Source organism: Pseudophryne corroboree, chromosome 8, assembly GCF_028390025.1.
Source record: "Pseudophryne corroboree isolate aPseCor3 chromosome 8, aPseCor3.hap2, whole genome shotgun sequence".
In the NCBI taxonomy this organism is placed as follows: domain Eukaryota; kingdom Metazoa; phylum Chordata; class Amphibia; order Anura; family Myobatrachidae; genus Pseudophryne; species Pseudophryne corroboree.
This window is the reverse complement of record NC_086451.1, coordinates 121,807,129-121,826,770: the sequence shown is the minus strand read 5'-3', so window position 1 is coordinate 121,826,770 and position 19,642 is coordinate 121,807,129. Positions and strand designations below refer to the sequence as shown.

The following is a 19,642-nucleotide window of genomic DNA, read 5'->3' as shown; positions in this document are numbered from 1 at the left end:
GTACCTTGGGTATGAGAGGCAGAGGAGGGAACCCATACACTGATTGGTACACCCACGGTGTTACCAGAGCATCTACAGCTATTGCCTGAGGGTCCCTTGACCTGGCGCAATACCTGTCGAGTTTTTCCCAACGGTTTATAATCATGTGGAAGACTTCTGGGTGAAGTCCCTACTCTCCCGGGTGGAGGTCGTGCTGAGGAAATCTGCTTCCCAGTTGTCCACTCCCGGAATGAAAACTGCTGACAGTGCTATCACATGGTTTTTCGCCCAGCGAAGAATCATTGCAGCTTCTGCCATTGCCCTCCTGCTTCTTGTGGCACCCTGTCTGTTTACGTGGGTGACTGCCGTAATGTTGTCCGACTGGAACAACACCGGCTGACCTTGAAGCAGAGGTCTTGCTAAGCTTAGAGCATTGTAAATGGCCCTTAGCTTCAGGATATTTATGTGAAGTGATGTCTCCAGGCTTGACCATAAGCCCTGGATATTCCTTCCCTGTGTGACTGCTCCCCAGCCTCGCAGGCTGGCATCCGTGGTCACCAGGATCCAGTCCTGAATGCCGAATCTGCGGCCCTCTAGAAGATGAGCACTCTGCAACCACCACAGGAGGGATACCCTTGTCCCTGGTGACAGGGTTATCCGCTGATGCATCTGAAGATGCGACCCGGACCATTTGTCCAGTAGGTTCCACTGGAAAGTCTTGCGTGGAATCTGCCGAATGGGATTGCTTCGTAGGAAGCCACCATTTTTACCCAGAACCCTTGTGCATTGATGCACTGAGACTTGGTTTGGTTTTAGGAGGTTCCTGACTAGCTCGGATAACTCCCTGGCTTTTTCCTCCGGGAGAAACACCTTCTTTCTGGACTGTGTCCAGGATCATCCCTAGGAACAGAAGACAAGTCGTCGGAACCAGCTGCGAATCTGGAATATTGAGAATCCAATCGTGCTGCCGCAACACTACCTGAGATAGTGCTACACCGATCTCCAACTGTTCCCTGGATCTTACCCTTATCAGGGAATCGTCCAAGTAAAGGATAACTAAAAATTCCCTTCCTTTGAAGGAATATCATCATTTCGGTCATTACTTCAGTATAGACCCGGGGTGCCGTGGACCCTCCCTACGGCAGCGTCTGAACTGATAGTGACAGTTCTGTACCATAACCTGAGATACCCTTGGTGAGAAGGGTAAATTTTGACATGAAGGTAAGCATCCTTGATGTCCCGAGACATCATGTAGTCCCCTTCTTCCAGGTTTGCAATCACTGCTCTGAGTGACTCAATTTTGAATTTGAACCTCTGTATGTAAGTGTTCAAAGATTTTAGATTTTAAAATCGGTCTCACCGAGCCGTCTGGCTTCGGTACCACAATAGTGTGGAATAATACCCCGTTCCCTGTTGCAGGAGGGGTACCTTAATTATCACCTGCTGGGAATACAGCTTGTGAATGGCTTCCAAAACTGCCTCCCTGTCAGCGGGAGACGTCGGTAAAACAGACTTTTTGGAAACGGCGAGGGGAATACGTCTCGAATTCCAATTTTGTACCCCTGAGATAACACCTGAAGGATCCCGGGGTCTACTTGCGAGTGAGCCCACTGCGCACTGAAATTCACTGAGAACGGGCCCCCACCGTGCCTGAACTTGTAAAGCCCTAGCATCATACTGAGGGCTTGGCAGAGGCGGAAAAGGGTTTCTGTTCCTGGGAACTGGCTGATCTCTGCAGCCATTTTCCTCTCCCTCTGTCACGAGCAGAAAAGAGGAACCCTTTTGTCCGCTTGCCAACCAGGACTGCACCTGATAATACGGCGTCTTATTTTGAGAGGCGACCTAGGGTACATCCCCTTTTTTTAAGGCAATACTTCCAAATGCCGTTTAGAGATGAGCGGGTTCGGTTCCTCGGAATCCGAACCCGCCCGAACTTCATGTTTTTTTTCACGGGTCCGAGCGACTCGGATCTTCCCGCCTTGCTCGGTTAACCCGAGCGCGCCCGAACGTCATCATGACGCTGTCGGATTCTCGCGAGGCTCGGATTCTATCGCGAGACTCGGATTCTATATAAGGAGCCGCGCGTCGCCGCCATTTTCACTCGTGCATTGAGATTGATAGGGAGAGGACGTGTCTGGCGTCCTCTCCATTAGAATAGAGATAGATTAGATAGAGAGAGAGAGATTGTGCAGAGTCGCAGACAGAGTTAGTTTACCACAGTCAGTGACCAGTGCAGTTGCTAGTTAACTTTTATTTAATATAATATATCCGTTCACTTCTCTCTGCTATATCCGTTCTCTGCCTGAAAAAAAAAACGATACACAGCACAGTCAGTCACACAGTGTGACTCAGTCTGTGTGCACTCAGCTCAGCCCAGTGTGCTGCACAGTCATCAATGTATAAATTAAAAGCTTATAATTAATTGTGGGGGAGACTGGGGAGCACTGCAGGTTGTTAGCAGGAGCCAGGAGTACAATTATATTAATTAACAGTGCACACTTTTGCTGCAGGAGTGGTGACCAGTGCCTGACCACCAGTATAGTATTGTTGTATACTACTAATATCTCTTTAAATATCAACCAGTCTATATTAGCAGCAGACACAGTACAGTGCGGTAGTTCACGGCTGTGGCTACCTCTGTGTCGGCACACGGCAGGCAGTCCGTCCGACCAGAATTGTATTATTTATTATTATATACCTACCACCTAACCGTGGTTTTTTTTTCATTCTTTATACCGTCATAGTGTCATCCTAATTGTTACGAGTATACTACTATCTCTTTATCAACCAGTGTACAGTGCGGTAGTTCACGGCTGTGGCTACCTCTGTGTCGGCACACGGCAGGCAGTCCGTCCGACCAGAATTGTATTATTTATTATTATATACCTACCACCTAACCGTGGTTTTTTTTTTCATTCTTTATACCGTCATAGTGTCATCCTAATTGTTACGAGTATACTACTATCTCTTTATCAACCAGTGTACAGTGCGGTAGTTCACGGCTGTGGCTACCTCTGTGTCGGCACACGGCAGGCAGTCCGTCCGACCAGAATTGTATTATTTATTATTATATACCTACCACCTAACCGTGGGTTTTTTTTTCATTCTTTATACCGTCATAGTGTCATCCTAATTGTTACGAGTATACTACTATCTCTTTATCAACCAGTGTACAGTGCGGTAGTTCACGGCTGTGGCTACCTCTGTGTCGGCACACGGCAGGCAGTCCGTCCGACCAGAATTGTATTATTTATTATTATATACCTACCACCTAACCGTGGTTTTTTTTTTCATTCTTTATACCGTCATAGTGTCATCCTAATTGTTACGAGTATACTACTATCTCTTTATCAACCAGTGTACAGTGCGGTAGTTCACGGCTGTGGCTACCTCTGTGTCGGCACACGGCAGGCAGTCCGTCCGACCAGAATTGTATTATTTATTATTATATACCTACCACCTAACCGTGGTTTTTTTTTTCATTCTTTATACCGTCATAGTGTCATCCTAATTGTTACGAGTATACTACTATCTCTTTATCAACCAGTGTACAGTGCGGTAGTTCACGGATGTGGCTACCTCTGTGTCGGCACACGGCAGGCAGTCCGTCCGACCAGAATTGTATTATTTATTATTATATACCTACCACCTAACCGTGGTTTTTTTTTCATTCTTTATACCGTCATAGTGTCATCCTAATTGTTACGAGTATACTACTATCTCTTTATCAACCAGTGTACAGTGCGGTAGTTCACGGCTGTGGCTACCTCTGTGTCGGCAGTCGGCAGGCAGTCCGTCCATCCATAATTGTATTATTATTATAATATATACCACCTAACCGTGGTTTTTTTTTCATTCTTTATACCGTCGTCATAGTGTCATACTAGTTGTTACGAGTATACTACTATCTCTTTATCAACCAGTGTACAGTGCGGTAGTTCACGGCTGTGGCTACCTCTGTGTCGGCAGTCGGCAGGCAGTCCGTCCATCCATAATTGTATTATTATTATAATATATACCACCTAACCGTGGTTTTTTTTCCATTCTTTATACCGTCGTCATAGTGTCATACTAGTTGTTACGAGTATACTACTATCTCTTTATCAACCAGTGTACAGTGCGGTAGTTCACGGCTGTGGCTACCTCTGTGTCGGCAGTCGGCAGGCAGTCCGTCCATCCATAATTGTATTATTATTATAATATATACCACCTAACCGTGGTTTTTTTATACCACCTAACCGTGGCAGTCCGTCCATAATTGTATACTAGTATCCAATCCATCCATCTCCATTGTTTACCTGAGGTGCCTTTTAGTTCTGCCTATAAAATATGGAGAACAAAAAAGTTGAGGTTCCAAAATTAGGGAAAGATCAAGATCCACTTCCACCTCGTGCTGAAGCTGCTGCCACTAGTCATGGCCGAGACGATGAAATGCCAGCAACGTCGTCTGCCAAGGCCGATGCCCAATGTCATAGTACAGAGCATGTCAAATCCAAAACACCAAATATCAGAAAAAAAAGGACTCCAAAACCTAAAATAAAATTGTCGGAGGAGAAGCGTAAACTTGCCAATATGCCATTTACCACACGGAGTGGCAAGGAACGGCTGAGGCCCTGGCCTATGTTCATGGCTAGTGGTTCAGCTTCACATGAGGATGGAAGCACTCAGCCTCTCGCTAGAAAACTGAAAAGACTCAAGCTGGCAAAAGCACCGCAAAGAACTGTGCGTTCTTTGAAATCCCAAATCCACAAGGAGAGTCCAATTGTGTCGTTTGCGATGCCTGACCTTCCCAACACTGGACGTGAAGAGCATGCGCCTTCCACTATTTGCATGCCCCCTGCAAGTGCTGGAAGGAGCACCCGCAGTCCAGTTCCTGATAGTCAGATTGAAGATGTCAGTGTTGAAGTACACCAGGATGAGGAGGATATGGGTGTTGCTGGCGCTGGGGAGGAAATTGACCAGGAGGATTCTGATGGTGAGGTGGTTTGTTTAAGTCAGGCACCCGGGGAGACACCTGTTGTCCGTGGGAGGAATATGGCCGTTGACATGCCAGGTGAAAATACCAAAAAAATCAGCTCTTCGGTGTGGAGGTATTTCACCAGAAATGCGGACAACAGGTGTCAAGCCGTGTGTTCCCTTTGTCAAGCTGTAATAAGTAGGGGTAAGGACGTTAACCACCTCGGAACATCCTCCCTTATACGTCACCTGCAGCGCATTCATAATAAGTCAGTGACAAGTTCAAAAACTTTGGGTGACAGCGGAAGCAGTCCACTGACCAGTAAATCCCTTCCTCTTGTAACCAAGCTCACGCAAACCACCCCACCAACTCCCTCAGTGTCAATTTCCTCCTTCCCCAGGAATGCCAATAGTCCTGCAGGCCATGTCACTGGCAAGTCTGACGAGTCCTTTCCTGCCTGGGATTCCTCCGATGCATCCTTGCGTGTAACGCCTACTGCTGCTGGCGCTGCTGTTGTTGCCGCTGGGAGTCGATGGTCATCCCAGAGGGGAAGTCGTAAGCCCACTTGTACTACTTCCAGTAAGCAATTGACTGTTCAACAGTCCTTTGCGAGGAAGATGAAATATCACAGCAGTCATCCTACTGCAAAGCGGATAACTGAGTCCTTGACAACTATGTTGGTGTTAGACGTGCGTCCGGTATCCGCCGTTAGTTCACAGGGAACTAGACAATTTATTGAGGCAGTGTGCCCCCGTTACCAAATACCATCTAGGTTCCACTTCTCTAGGCAGGCGATACCGAGAATGTACACGGACGTCAGAAAAAGACTCACCAGTGTCCTAAAAAATGCAGTTGTACCCAATGTCCACTTAACCACGGACATGTGGACAAGTGGAGCAGGGCAGGGTCAGGACTATATGACTGTGACAGCCCACTGGGTAGATGTATGGACTCCCGCCGCAAGAACAGCAGCGGCGGCACCAGTAGCAGCATCTCGCAAACGCCAACTCTTTCCTAGGCAGGCTACGCTTTGTATCACCGCTTTCCAGAATACGCACACAGCTGAAAACCTCTTACGGCAACTGAGGAAGATCATCGCGGAATGGCTTACCCCAATTGGACTCTCCTGTGGATTTGTGGCATCGGACAACGCCAGCAATATTGTGTGTGCATTAAATATGGGCAAATTCCAGCACGTCCCATGTTTTGCACATACCTTGAATTTGGTGGTGCAGAATTTTTTAAAAAACGACAGGGGCGTGCAAGAGATGCTGTCGGTGGCCAGAAAAATTGCGGGACACTTTCGGCGTACAGGCACCACGTACAGAAGACTGGAGCACCACCAAAAACTACTGAACCTGCCCTGCCATCATCTGAAGCAAGAAGTGGTAACGAGGTGGAATTCAACCCTCTATATGCTTCAGAGGTTGGAGGAGCAGCAAAAGGCCATTCAAGCCTATACAATTGAGCACGATATAGGAGATGGAATGCACCTGTCTCAAGTGCAGTGGAGAATGATTTCAACGTTGTGCAAGGTTCTGATGCCCTTTGAACTTGCCACACGTGAAGTCAGTTCAGACACTGCCAGCCTGAGTCAGGTCATTCCCCTCATCAGGCTTTTGCAGAAGAAGCTGGAGGCATTGAAGAAGGAGCTAACACGGAGCGATTCCGCTAGGCATGTGGGACTTGTGGATGCAGCCCTTAATTCGCTTAACAAGGATTCACGGGTGGTCAATCTGTTGAAATCAGAGCACTACATTTTGGCCACCGTGCTCGATCCTAGATTTAAAGCCTACCTTGGATCTCTCTTTCCGGCAGACACAGGTCTGCTGGGGTTGAAAGACCTGCTGGTGACAAAATTGTCAAGTCAAGCGGAACGCGACCTGTCAACATCTCCTCCTTCACATTCTCCCGCAACTGGGGGTGCGAGGAAAAGGCTCAGAATTCCGAGCCCACCCGCTGGCGGTGATGCAGGGCAGTCTGGAGCGACTGCTGATGCTGACATCTGGTCCGGACTGAAGGACCTGACAACGATTACGGACATGTCGTCTACTGTCACTGCATATGATTCTCTCAACATTGATAGAATGGTGGAGGATTATATGAGTGACCGCATCCAAGTAGGCACGTCACACAGTCCGTACTTATACTGGCAGGAAAAAGAGGCAATTTGGAGGCCCTTGCACAAACTGGCTTTATTCTACCTAAGTTGCCCTCCCACAAGTGTGTACTCCGAAAGAGTGTTTAGTGCCGCCGCTCACCTTGTCAGCAATCGGCGTACGAGGTTACATCCAGAAAATGTGGAGAAGATGATGTTCATTAAAATGAATTATAATCAATTCCTCCGCGGAGACATTGACCAGCAGCAATTGCCTCCACAAAGTACACAGGGAGCTGAGATGGTGGATTCCAGTGGGGACGAATTGATAATCTGTGAGGAGGGGGATGTACACGGTGATATATCGGAGGGTGAAGATGAGGTGGACATCTTGCCTCTGTAGAGCCAGTTTGTGCAAGGAGAGATTAATTGCTTCTTTTTTGGGGGGGGTCCAAACCAACCCGTCATATCAGTCACAGTCGTGTGGCAGACCCTGTCACTGAAATGATGGGTTGGTTAAAGTGTGCATGTCCTGTTTTGTTTATACAACATAAGGGTGGGTGGGAGGGCCCAAGGATAATTCCATCTTGCACCTCTTTTTTCTTTTCTTTTTCTTTGCATCATGTGCTGATTGGGGAGGGTTTTTTGGAAGGGACATCCTGCGTGACACTGCAGTGCCACTCCTAGATGGGCCCGGTGTTTGTGTCGGCCACTAGGGTCGCTAATCTTACTCACACAGTCAGCTACCTCATTGCGCCTCTTTTTTTCTTTGCGTCATGTGCTGTTTGGGGAGGGTTTTTTGGAAGGGACATCCTGCGTGACACTGCAGTGCCACTCCTAGATGTGCCCGGTGTTTGTGTCGGCCACTAGGGTCGCTAATCTTACTCACACAGTCAGCTACCTCATTGCGCCTCTTTTTTTCTTTGCGTCATGTGCTGTTTGGGGAGGGTTTTTTGGAAGGGCCATCCTGCGTGACACTGCAGTGCCACTCCTAGATGGGCCCGGTGTTTGTGTCGGCCACTAGGGTCGCTTATCTTACTCACACAGCGACCTCGGTGCAAATTTTAGGACTAAAAATAATATTGTGAGGTGTGATGTGTTCAGAATAGGCTGAAAATGAGTGTAAATTATGTTTTTTGAGGTTAATAATACTTTGGGATCAAAATTACCCCCAAATTCTATGATTTAAGCTGTTTTTTAGGGTTTTTTGAAAAAAACACCCGAATCCAAAACACACCCGAATCCGACAAAAAAAATTCGGTGAGGTTTTGCCAAAACGCGGTCGAACCCAAAACACGGCCGCGGAACCGAACCCAAAACCAAAACACAAAACCCGAAAAATTTCCGGCGCTCATCTCTAATGCCGTTTGGAATCCCTGACCACTTTACTGGTAGAATACAACGCACTTATACTTGATGCCAGTCGGCAAATATTCCGCTGTGCATCATGCATATATAGAAATGCATCTTTTAATTGCTCTATAGGCAATAATATACTGTCCTTATCTAGGATATCAATATTTCCAGTCAGGGAATCCGACCACGCCAACCCAGCACTGCACATCCAGGCTGAGGCGATTGCTGGTCGCAGTATAACACTAGTATGTGTGTAAATACATTTTAGGATACCCTCCTGCTTTTTATCAGCAGGATCCTTAAGGGCGGCCATCTCAAGAGAGGGTAGAGCCCTTGTTCTTACAAGCGTGTGAGCGCGTTATCCCCTGTAGGGGGTGTTTCCCAACGCACCCTAACCTCTGGCGGGAAAAGGTATACTGCCAATAACTTTTTAGAATTATCAATTGTTATCGGGGGGAAACCCACGCATCATCACACACCTCATTTTATTTTTCAGATTTAGGAAAACTACAGGAAGTTTTTCCTCACCAAACATAATACCCCTTTTTTTGGTGGTATTCATATTATCAGAAAAGTGTAAACATTTTCCATTGCATCAATCATGCAATGAGTGGCCCTATTGGAAATCACGGTTGTCTCTTCACCGTCGACACAGGAGTCAGTATCCGTGTCGGCGTCTGTATCTGAGGTAACGGGCGCTTTAGAGCCCCTGTATGAGACGTCTGGACATGCACAAGCTGAGTAGCCGGCTGTCTCATGTCAACCACTGTCTTTTATACAAAGCTGACACTGTCACGCAATTTCAACAGTACATCCACTCAGGTGTCGACCCCCTAGGGGGTGACAACACTATTACAGACACTCTACTCCGTCTCCACATAATTTTTCTCCTCATACATGTCGACACAAACGTACCGACACACAGCACACACACAGGGAATGCTCTGATAGAGGACAGGACCCACTAGCCCTTTGGGGAGACAGAGGGAGAGTTTGCCAGCACACACCAGAGTGCTATATATATATAGGGATAACCTTATATAAGTGTTTTTCCCTTTATAGCTGCTGTATTGTTTATACTGCGCCTAATTTGTGCCCCCCTCTCTTTTTTAACCCCTTTCTGTAGTGTAGTGACTGCAGGGGAGAGCCAGGGAGCTTCCCTCCAACTGAGCTGTGAGGGAAAATGGCGCCAGTGTGCTGAGGAGATAGGCTCCGCCCCTTTCTCGACGTCCTTATCATCCGTTTTTCTGTATGTTTTGGCAGGGGTTAAATGCATCCATATAGCCCAGGAGTTATATGTGATGCATTTATTTTAGCCATATAAGGTTTTTATCGATTTATTGCGTCTCAGGGTGCTGCCCCCCCAGCGCCCTGCACCCTCAGTGACCGGAGTGTGAAGTGTGCTGAGAGCAATGGCGCACAGCTGCGGTGCTGTGCGCTACCTTATCTGAAGACAGGATCGTCTTCTGCCGCCGATTTCACCGGACCTCTTCGCTCTTCTGGCTCTGTAAGGGGGCCGGCGGCGCGGCTCCGGGACCCATCCAGGCTGAACCTGTGATCGTCCCTCTGGAGCTAATGTCCAGTAGCCTAAGAAACCCGATCCACTCTGCACGCAGGTGAGTCCGTTTCTTCTCCCCTTAGTCCCACGATGCAGTGAGCCTGTTGCCAGCAGGTCTCACTGAAAATAATAAACCTAAACTAAAACTTTCACAAAGAGCTCAGGAGAGCCCCTAGTGTGCACCCTTCTCGTCGGGCACAGAAATCTAACTGAGGCTTGGAGGAGGGTCATAGGGGGAGGAGCCAGTGCACACCAGGTGATCCTAAAGCTTTCTTTAGATGTGCCCAGACTCCTGCGGAGCCGCTATTCCCCATGGTCCTTACGGAGTTCCCAGCATCCACTAGGACGTCAGAGAAAAATAAAAAATGATTTCATACTTTCATTTTTAAATTTAACACATACATTGCTACATTGCTTTTTGCTATATACTAACGTATTCTGGACAATTTTTTGTGGTTTATAATCTAAATCTCTTAACATCCTTTACTATGGTTATTGTGTGGGGTTTACATTACTTTTTAAATGCTATATGAATTTGTAACCATTATTGATATTAATCCAGATTTATTAGCAGTCTGAATATTAATATATTTTACATATCCAGTGTGTGACAAAAGGGAAACTATGGGTACATATTAATGCTTTTTGTGCTTTGAAGCCAGGCAAATCCATCAAACTGATCCCTGTGGTACCACACTAGGAACTGCAACCCAGAATGAATACAGTATATCCAATTTACAACAATTATCTATTTTCTATTCTTAAATAATTTATCTACTGTATTTCAGGTACTAGTATTATTCCCTTATATTGAACATGGATTTACAGATTTTATTTTATTTTATTGAATTTATCTTTGTTCTGCTATTTTCAAAGGTTTATGTAAATTTCTGAACATTTTCTTCATAATAAAATGGAGTAGAACAATAATTTCTATATAGCAAATATACTACCTACCCAGTCTAAACTGTTGTCAAGAAAGACTCTCTCTTACAATGTAAGTGAAAGGGTCTTCTGTCCTTAAGGATTTATCAGCCATTATGTAACATGAAAAGTTATTTGATGTGGAATTCTACTCCTTAGGGGTCGAGTGAATTAACTCACTCCGGCAAGTCCGTGCGAGTAAGAGCGGCTATATGCCGAACATACAGTAGCTTTGGGGTCATTAATTTATGTGCACCATTGTAATGGCCGTTCACCCTCCTCATGGCTATTTGAATTGACCCCTTAAATTTAGAAAGCAGACACAGAAGTTGGTGTGGGCATCTAATACTATGTCTGTCCTATGAAGGAGAAAGTATTATTATTATTATTATTCATTATTATTTCAGTTTTAACACATCACACATTGTTCACAGCACTGTATAGTATATATAAGCTGACATATCTCATAAACAACATAAAGCAATGAACCAATAGACTACGAAAGATGAGGACAAAGATAAGGGCAAGGTTACGGAAACAAACTGTATCTTAAAGTGCAAGTGGTGGTGGGTTGCAGAAATGGGATGGCAGTTGGGCACTCAATGAGCCTGTACCCAATGATAGGGTGAGCATATGGCATCACATTTGCTGACTGGAACTTGGAAATGAGACAAGGAGCACAGGTTGTATGGATAGCACTAAGGGTGGAATATTAAGAAGCAGGGCTCTGTCCATGAGAGCTTACATACTAAAGGAAGGGGTAGACAGTTAAAGGTTGAACTTTAGTGAAAGGTAGGTCAGGACAGAAGAGGAAAGTGGAGATTTAGTAGGAGGGATTGTAGACTTTGATGAAAAGGTGTGTTTTCATTATACCACTGAAGCTATTGAGACTAGCAGGAAGCCTGACTTGGTGAGTAAGTTCCAGAGAATTCTGAATTCTTGGAGGCAGAATTCTTGGAGGTGGAGATAAGATGATGATTAGTAGGAAAGCAGATGGGACAGGAGAGAGTTTGCACAGAAATGAGACTGGAGATGTAGGCATGAAGTGATTGGAGTGTGAGGGTAAACAATTTGAAAGCATACTGAGGAAAATGGAGAGCCATTGAAGTAGGCTGCAGAGAAGTCCGAAGTAGACCTGCTAGACAGAAAAAGGAAATGTGCAGAATCATCCAGGATATAGTGAAAAGTGGAAAGAAGGGTTAGAGGAGGCCAGAGAAAAGGCGACAGTATTTGAGGTGAGAAAGGATTTGTTTATGGATAAGAGTTGTGGTGGCACTTCCACTTCACTTATCTGTCTATTTAGCGAGAATTTCCCTATCTACTGATACCCTTCAGCCAGCGACAGCTATCGCTGGGTATATCCGGCAATAGCCACAGTATTATCAGGCATGTCTGGTGAAGGCATGAGGAAACCGAATATACAAGGTGAAACAGGAAAATCTAGTCCAGTCTTGTCCACTCAGATTGTGTGATCCGGCAAATCCAGATCACACATTGTACTGCTTCCAGGACTGGTTTGCAAAGCTGTAACATTACTCTTACTGCTGCCAGTGTTGGAGAATTGAGAATTCTTTCAGGTGCCGTGGCAAAATGTTCTTGTTAGATAAATATGTTAAGTGGCAATAGAAATCTTAGTTATTAGAATAATAAATCCCCATAGTGTCTGAGCTGTGTGAGCTTTAGACAACACTTCTCTTATTGAGATTTCAATGTCTCTTAGGGGGTATGTTTTATTAACCGGAGAAAGAAAGACTCAATCTATTAACGGGCTACCCTGCAGCAAACACCGTGCCTCGTTTCTCTGGAGACTGCTTCTGCAAGCAAAACACCAATTTTTTTTCTCCATTATTTAATGTAAATATAGATTATTTAGTGACTATTATATTTTATTTTTTTATTTATTTTGTTTTGTATCAAAAGTGGAACTCGCAACCCACATGTGTGGGGAATGTCTCTCTACACCCACTAGCTCATCATTCAGTCAATATAAAGTACAGTATTATGTTTCATTTTAAGTGCAAACATAGGAGTATTTATGATGTCCAATCTCAGTACATTTCGGAATTTATAGAGAATATATATATTTTTTTTACTATTTCCACAATGCACATAGGGCCTGAAATCCAATAATTATGCAAATCTCTTATGTTTAATTATCTGAGCAGGCGAAGGGCAGATTTGGTCCTGCGACTTCTGTCGCAGTGTCCCATAAGCATTAACATGATTGACATGCTGCTGGTGGTTGACGACAGCGACTGGGAACATTCCAGAGAGTGGGAGCTGTCAGCACTGTTTTCAGTGACTGCGTCCTTGGACACAGCCTCACTGGCCCCAGCTGCGTGATTTTGCGATACACAGCTCACACAGTTGATCCGATGCTGCATCTTTGCATGCAGCAGCAGATCACAGAAGCCGGCACTGTGTGTCTTTTTACTTTAGATGCCTCCTGTGGCTTTTGCATAATTTTGCACAGCTGCTACATACAAAAACGCAGAGGTAGTGCCATCAGTATTCAACTCTGAATCAGATCCATATTCCATAGTGTCTTCAACCCCATAAATGTAAGCACAGATCCATTTTACAGCAGTCTTTCCAAAGACCAGGAAGAAGACATGCACTTGACAAGCACCTGGCGGACAAGCAGATGCACTTTCACAATTACTGTATAAAAGCAATGTGAGGTCACATTTTCTCTTGCTCATAATTTACCTTGTTGAGTCTGCTGTCACAATCCCCTTTCCCTCTTTGATAAGAAGGTGGTTGTTATGAAACATTTTGGGTGGTATTCAATAGAGATGAGCGGGTTCGGTTATCAGAGAACCGAACCCTAACGGACTTTGCCTTCCGAGTTCGGTTCCGAGCCCGGCTCGGGTTTTCCCCCATGACTCGGAAACCCGAACGTGGCAAAACGTCATCATCCCGCTGTCGGATTCTCGCGGGATTTGGATTCCATATAAGGAGCCGCGCGTCGTGGCCATTTTCACTCCAGTCTCGGAGACTGTATTGAGAGGACGTGTCCTCAGTGTTCAGTGTCTGTGTGGGGGGGCGGGAAAGTGGGGTGGCAAGTCTTGTGCTGTGTCGTGCTGCTCAGTCCAGTCCAATGTAGTCACAGTATTGTTATCCTCTGCTGCCATATATCCAGTGTAGCTGTATAAAGTGGTGCTGTGTTGTGCTGTCCAGTCCAGTGTAGTCAGTGTATTGTGCTGCATCAGTCACAGTGTTGGTGTCCTCTGCTGCCATATATCCAGTGTAGCTGTACAAAGTGGTGCTGTGTTGTGCTGTCCAGTCCAGTGTAGTCAGTGTATTGTGCTGCATCAGTCCAGCCAGTCACAGTGTTGGTGTCCTCTGTTGCCATGTATCCAGTGTAGCTGTATAAAGTGGTGTTGTGTTGTGCTGTCCAGTCCAGTGGTAGTGTCCTGTCTCATCAGTCATTCCAGTGACGAGGTAGTCACAGTGGTATATGCTGCTGCTATATGTCCACTGCTGCCATATAATAATAATAACAACAACAACAAGTCCCTTACAGTGTTGCTGTGCTTGTGCTGCATCAGATCAGTGGTAGTGTCCTGTCTCATCAGTCATTCCAGTGACGAGGCAGCCACAGTGGTAAAAGCTGCTGCTATATGTCCACTGCTGCCGTATAATAATAACAACAACAACAACAACAAACACAAGTCCCTTACAGTGTTGTTGTGTTGTGCTGCATCAGACCAGTGGTAGTGTCCTGTCCATCAGTCATTCCAGTCATTCCTGTGCCACATATTGTCTCATATAACTCACAAAAAATATTGTAGAACAAAAATTTTGAGGATAAAATAGGGAAAGATCAAGAAGAACCACTTCCTTCCCAACACTGGACGGGAAGAGGTGGCTCCTTCCACCATTTGCACGCCCCCTGCAAGTGCTGGAAGGAGCACCCACAGTCCAGTTCCTGATATTCAAATTGAAGATGTCACTGTTGAAGTGCTCCAGGATGAGGATTTGGGTGTTGCTGGTGCTGAGGAGAAAGTTGACAATGAGGATTCTGATGGTGATGTGGTTTGTTTAAGTCAGGCACCGGGGGAGACACCTGTTGTCTGTGGGATGAATAAGCCTATTGTGATGCCTGGGCAAAATACCAAAAAAGTCACCTCCTCTGTGTGGAATTATTTCTCCACAAGTCCGGACAACAGGTGTCAAGCCATCTGTTGCCTCTGTCAATCTGTAATAAGTAGGGGTAAGGATGTTAACCCCCTAGGAACATCCTCCCTTATACGTCACCTGCTGTGCATTCATCAGAAGTCAGTGTCAAGTTGTGAAACTTTGGGTAAGACCGTAAGCAGTCCACTGACACCTAAATCCCTTCTTCCTCCTGTACCCAAGCTCCTGCAAGCCACACCACCAACTCCCTCAACATCAACTTCCTCCTCAGTCAGGAGCATCAGTAGTCCTGCAGGCAATGTCACTGTCAAGACTGAGGAGTCCTCTCCTAACCGGGATTCCTCCGTAGGATCCTTGAGTGGTACGCCTGCTGTTGCTGCCACTGCTGTTGTTGCTGCTGGAAGCGGATTATCATCCCAGAGGGGAAGTCGGTAGACCACTTGTACTACTTCCAGGAAGCGATTGACTGTCCAACAGTCCTTTGTGAGGAAGATGAAATATGACAGCCGTCATCCTTTTGCAAAGCGGATAACTGAGGCCTTGACAGCTATGTTGGTGTTAGACGTGCGTCCGATATCTGCCATTAGTGCAGTGGGACTTAGAGAATTGTTTGAGGTACTGTGTCCCCGGTATCAAATCCCATCTAGGTTCCACTTCTCTAGGCAGGATACCGAGAATGTACACAGACGTCAGAAAAAGAGTCACCAGTGTCCTACAAAATGCGGTTGTATCCAGTGTCCACATAACCACAGAGATGTGGACAAGTGGAACAGGGCAGACTAAGGACTATATAACTGTAACAGCCCACTGGGTAGATGTATGGCCTGCCGCAGCAACAGCAGCAGCGGCACCGGTAGCAGCATCTCGCAAATGCAAACTCGTTCCTAGGCAGGCTACGCTATGTATCACCGCTTTCCTTTAGAGGCACGCAGCTGACAACCTCTTATGGAAACTGAGGAACATCATCGCAGAATGGCTAACCCCAACTAGACTCTCCTGGGGATATGTGATATCGGACAACGCCACCAATATTGTACGTGCATTACATCTGGGCAAATTCCAGCATGTCCTATGTTTTGTACATACTGTACAATTAAGTTGGTGATGCAGAATTTTTTTTAAAATGACAGGGGTGTGCAGGAGATGCTGTCGGTGGCCCGAAGAATTGCGGGCCACTTTCGCCATTCTGCCACTGCGTGCCGAAGACTGGAGCGCCAGCAAACACTCCTGAACCTGCCCCGCCATCAACTGAAGCAAGAGGTGGTAATGAGGTGGAATTCAACACTCTATATGCTTCAGAGGATGGAGGAGCAGCAAAAGGCCATTCAAGACTATACATCCACCTACGACATAGGCAAAGGAGGGGTAATGCACCCGACTCAAGCGCAGTGGAGAATGATTTCCGTCTTGTGTAAGGTTCTCCAACCCTTCGAACTTGCCACACGTGAAGTCAGTTCAGACACCGCCAGCTTGAGTCAGGTTATTCCCCTCATTAGGCTTTTGTAGAAGCAGCTGGAGAAATTGAAGAAGGAGCTAAGATGGAGCTATTCCGCAAAGTATGTGGGACTTGTGGATGGAGCCTTTAATTCACTTTGCCAGGATTCAAGGGTGGTCAATCTGTTGAAATCAGAGCACTACATTTTGGCCACCGTGCTCGGTCCTAGGTTTAAAGCCTACATTGTATCTCTCTTTCCAGCAGACACAAGTGTGCAGAGGTGCAAAGACCTGCTGGTTAGTAAATTGACAACTCAAGTGGAACGTGACCTGTCAACAGCTCGTCCTTCAATTTCTCCCGCCGCTATGGCTGATGCAGGAAAAGGATAAAATGTCCTAGCCCACCCGCTGGCGATGATGCAGGGCAGTCAGGAGCGAAAGCCGACATCTGGTCCGGACTGAAGGACTTGCCAACGATTACTGACATGTCTACTGTCACTGCATATGATTCTGTCACCATTGAAAGAATGGTGGAGGATTATATGAGTGACAGCATCCAAGTAGGCATGTCAGACAGTCTGTACATATACTGGCAGGAAAAAGAGGCATTTTGGTGACCCTTGCACAAACTGGCTGTATTTTACCTAAGTTGCCCCCCTCCCTCCAGTGTGTACTCCGAAAGAGTGTTTAGTGCAGCCGGCAACCTTGTCAGCGATCGGCGTAGGAGGTTACTTTCACTAAATGTGGAGAAGATGATGTTCATCAAAATGAATTATAAATTCCTCTGGGAAGACCTTTACCAGCAATTGCCTCCGGAAAGTACACAGGAACCTGTGATGGTGGATTACAGTGGGGACGAATTAATACTCTGTGAGGAGGAGGATGTACACATTGAAAGGAGTGAGGAATCGGAGAAGGAGGATGAGGTCGACATCTTGCCTCTGTAGAGCCAGTTTGCGCAAGGAGAGATTGATTGTTTCTTTTTTGGTGGGGGCCCAAACAAACCAGTCATTTCAGCCACAGTCGTGTGGCAGACCCTGTCGCTGAAATAATTAGTTTGTTAAAGTATGCATGTCCTGTTTATACAACATAAGGGTGGGTGAGAGGGCCCAAGGACAATTCCATGTTGCACCTCTTTTTCTTCTTTGCATCATGTGCTGTTTGGGGCCAATTTTTTAAATCTGCCATCCTGTCTGCCACTGCAGTGCCACTCCTAGATGGGCCAGGTGTTTGTGCTGCACACTTGTGTCGCTTAGCTTAGTCATCCAGCTACCTCATTGCAACTCTTTTTCTTCTTTGCATCGTGTGCTGTTTGGGGACTAGTTTTTGAATAGTGCCATCTTGTCTGCAACTGCATTGCCACTCCTACATGGGCCAGGTGTTTGTGCCGCACACTTGTGTCACTTAGCTTAGTCATATAGCCACCTCGGTGCAACTTTAGGCCTAAAAACAATATTGTAAGGTGTTCAGAATAGACTGGAAATTAGTGAAAATGATTGTTATTGAGGTTAATAATACCGTAAGAGCAAAATTACCCCCAAATTCTGTAATTTTAGCTGTTTTTATGTTTGTTTTTTTTAAATCATCCAGATCCAAAACCAAAACCAAAACACAAAAGGGTGATTTAGGGAAAACCAAGCCAAAACCAAAACATGAAAGTGGAATTAGAACCAAAACCAAAACACAAAACCCTAAAAGTGCCTGCCGCACATCTCTAGTATTCAAATGATATATCACGTCCAATCTCTTTTCTAAAGTGATCCCTGTTATCTCGCATATCACGCCCATAGTATACAGGTTTCACTGCGTAAAGGGTTGGGCATCCTCACTACCCCGGGGGTAGCAAGCTCAAATGATTATACCATGCCCATCAGCAGAAGCAGAACGGGTGTGGAAGGGGGTGAAAAGAATTTAATATCTCCATTTGAATTGTACAATTCCTCAGGATTATTTCTATGGTGACTTTCTATACTTTTCACTTTTTCCAGTAAATGTTTCAAAAAAGCTTTGTCACATACTGTAGTTGCCAGAATAGGCGAGATATTGAACTAAAATGGAGTACACTTTTTTCTAATAAAATCGGTTTATAATTAGGTATTTAAGAGATTTTATCAAATATATTGAAATAATCCAATTTATACAAAGGCCTTTATTAAAATAAAGCAGGATAACAAAGCAGATATGCTGTATGCTACACTGGAAAAGGCAAGTCAATTGGCCTTATTCCACATTCAATGATTGTATGCTGGTAAGAATCTAATGAGACCCAATTATTCATAATCATACCAAATGTTTTCTGACAAGTTTTTTTAAAAGCACCTGCCGTTTACATTCTCATTAATATCTATTTTATGAGTGGAAACATAATGTATTCATGATGTGTCTTTAAAATATATTTTTTCTTTTATATATGGCTATATACTTTTTATCTGTGGAAGACAGCTTTGATTATGATTTTGCACATTAGTAGACCACTCTTACAGACTCATGCTGTTCTTACCTTTGCTTCTCTGTTGGTTTTCATGCTGCCGTCCTTGGATTGTCAACTGTGTCTCATCTCCTGTCTCTGATCCAGAGTTCTCCTCTGACTTTAGAAATCCTGTTGGATCTATAAGGCAAGAAGCACAATATGACAAATAGTTCCTGCATAGCATCATTGTACTGCATTTAAATATTTCATTATATTCTACAAATACATTTTAGAGCATATGAAATAGCCTAGATTCCCTGCTTGATATGAACATTTACACTAACAGATAAGTAACCTATGGAGATAGTTTAAAGTTTTTCATTTCATAATTTATTTTCATAGCATACATTTTGTTTTAAACTAAGAAATGTAGTGCATTTATGCTGTGGTATATGACCAAAATAATTTAACATATTTTACTTTCGCCCCAATGTGTGGAATTTACCTTGTAGATGCTTATCTTACAAATGTTCATAGATTTGTACATTGCCAAGGTACATAAAAGATTATATAGGTACAAGGTGAAAAATGTATCAAGATATAAACAGGTACACATCATACTGTAACTTAAATCACAAATTATATAATTACATAGTGAAAACAGAAGGAGAGAGGGCCTTGCTCACAAGACTTTACCTTCTAAAGGAAGATGGGTGGACACAAATAGGGCATGTGGGGTGCAGTTACTGGAGAGTTAGGAGAAGGGTTATAGGCGAAAGTCTGACT

At 45.1% G+C, this 19,642-nt stretch overlaps 1 protein-coding gene across 1 annotated transcript in view; it reads right to left on the bottom strand.

Moving 5' to 3' along the window:
• Window positions 1-19,642, bottom strand: part of ASTN2 (astrotactin 2) — a 1,124,462-nt gene that overhangs the window by 679,436 nt on the left and 425,384 nt on the right. Inside the window, exon 4 of the mRNA XM_063936906.1 lies at window positions 18,947-19,054. Coding sequence (XP_063792976.1) covers window positions 18,947-19,054 — 108 coding nt within the window. The remainder of the gene's footprint in view (window positions 1-18,946; window positions 19,055-19,642) is intronic.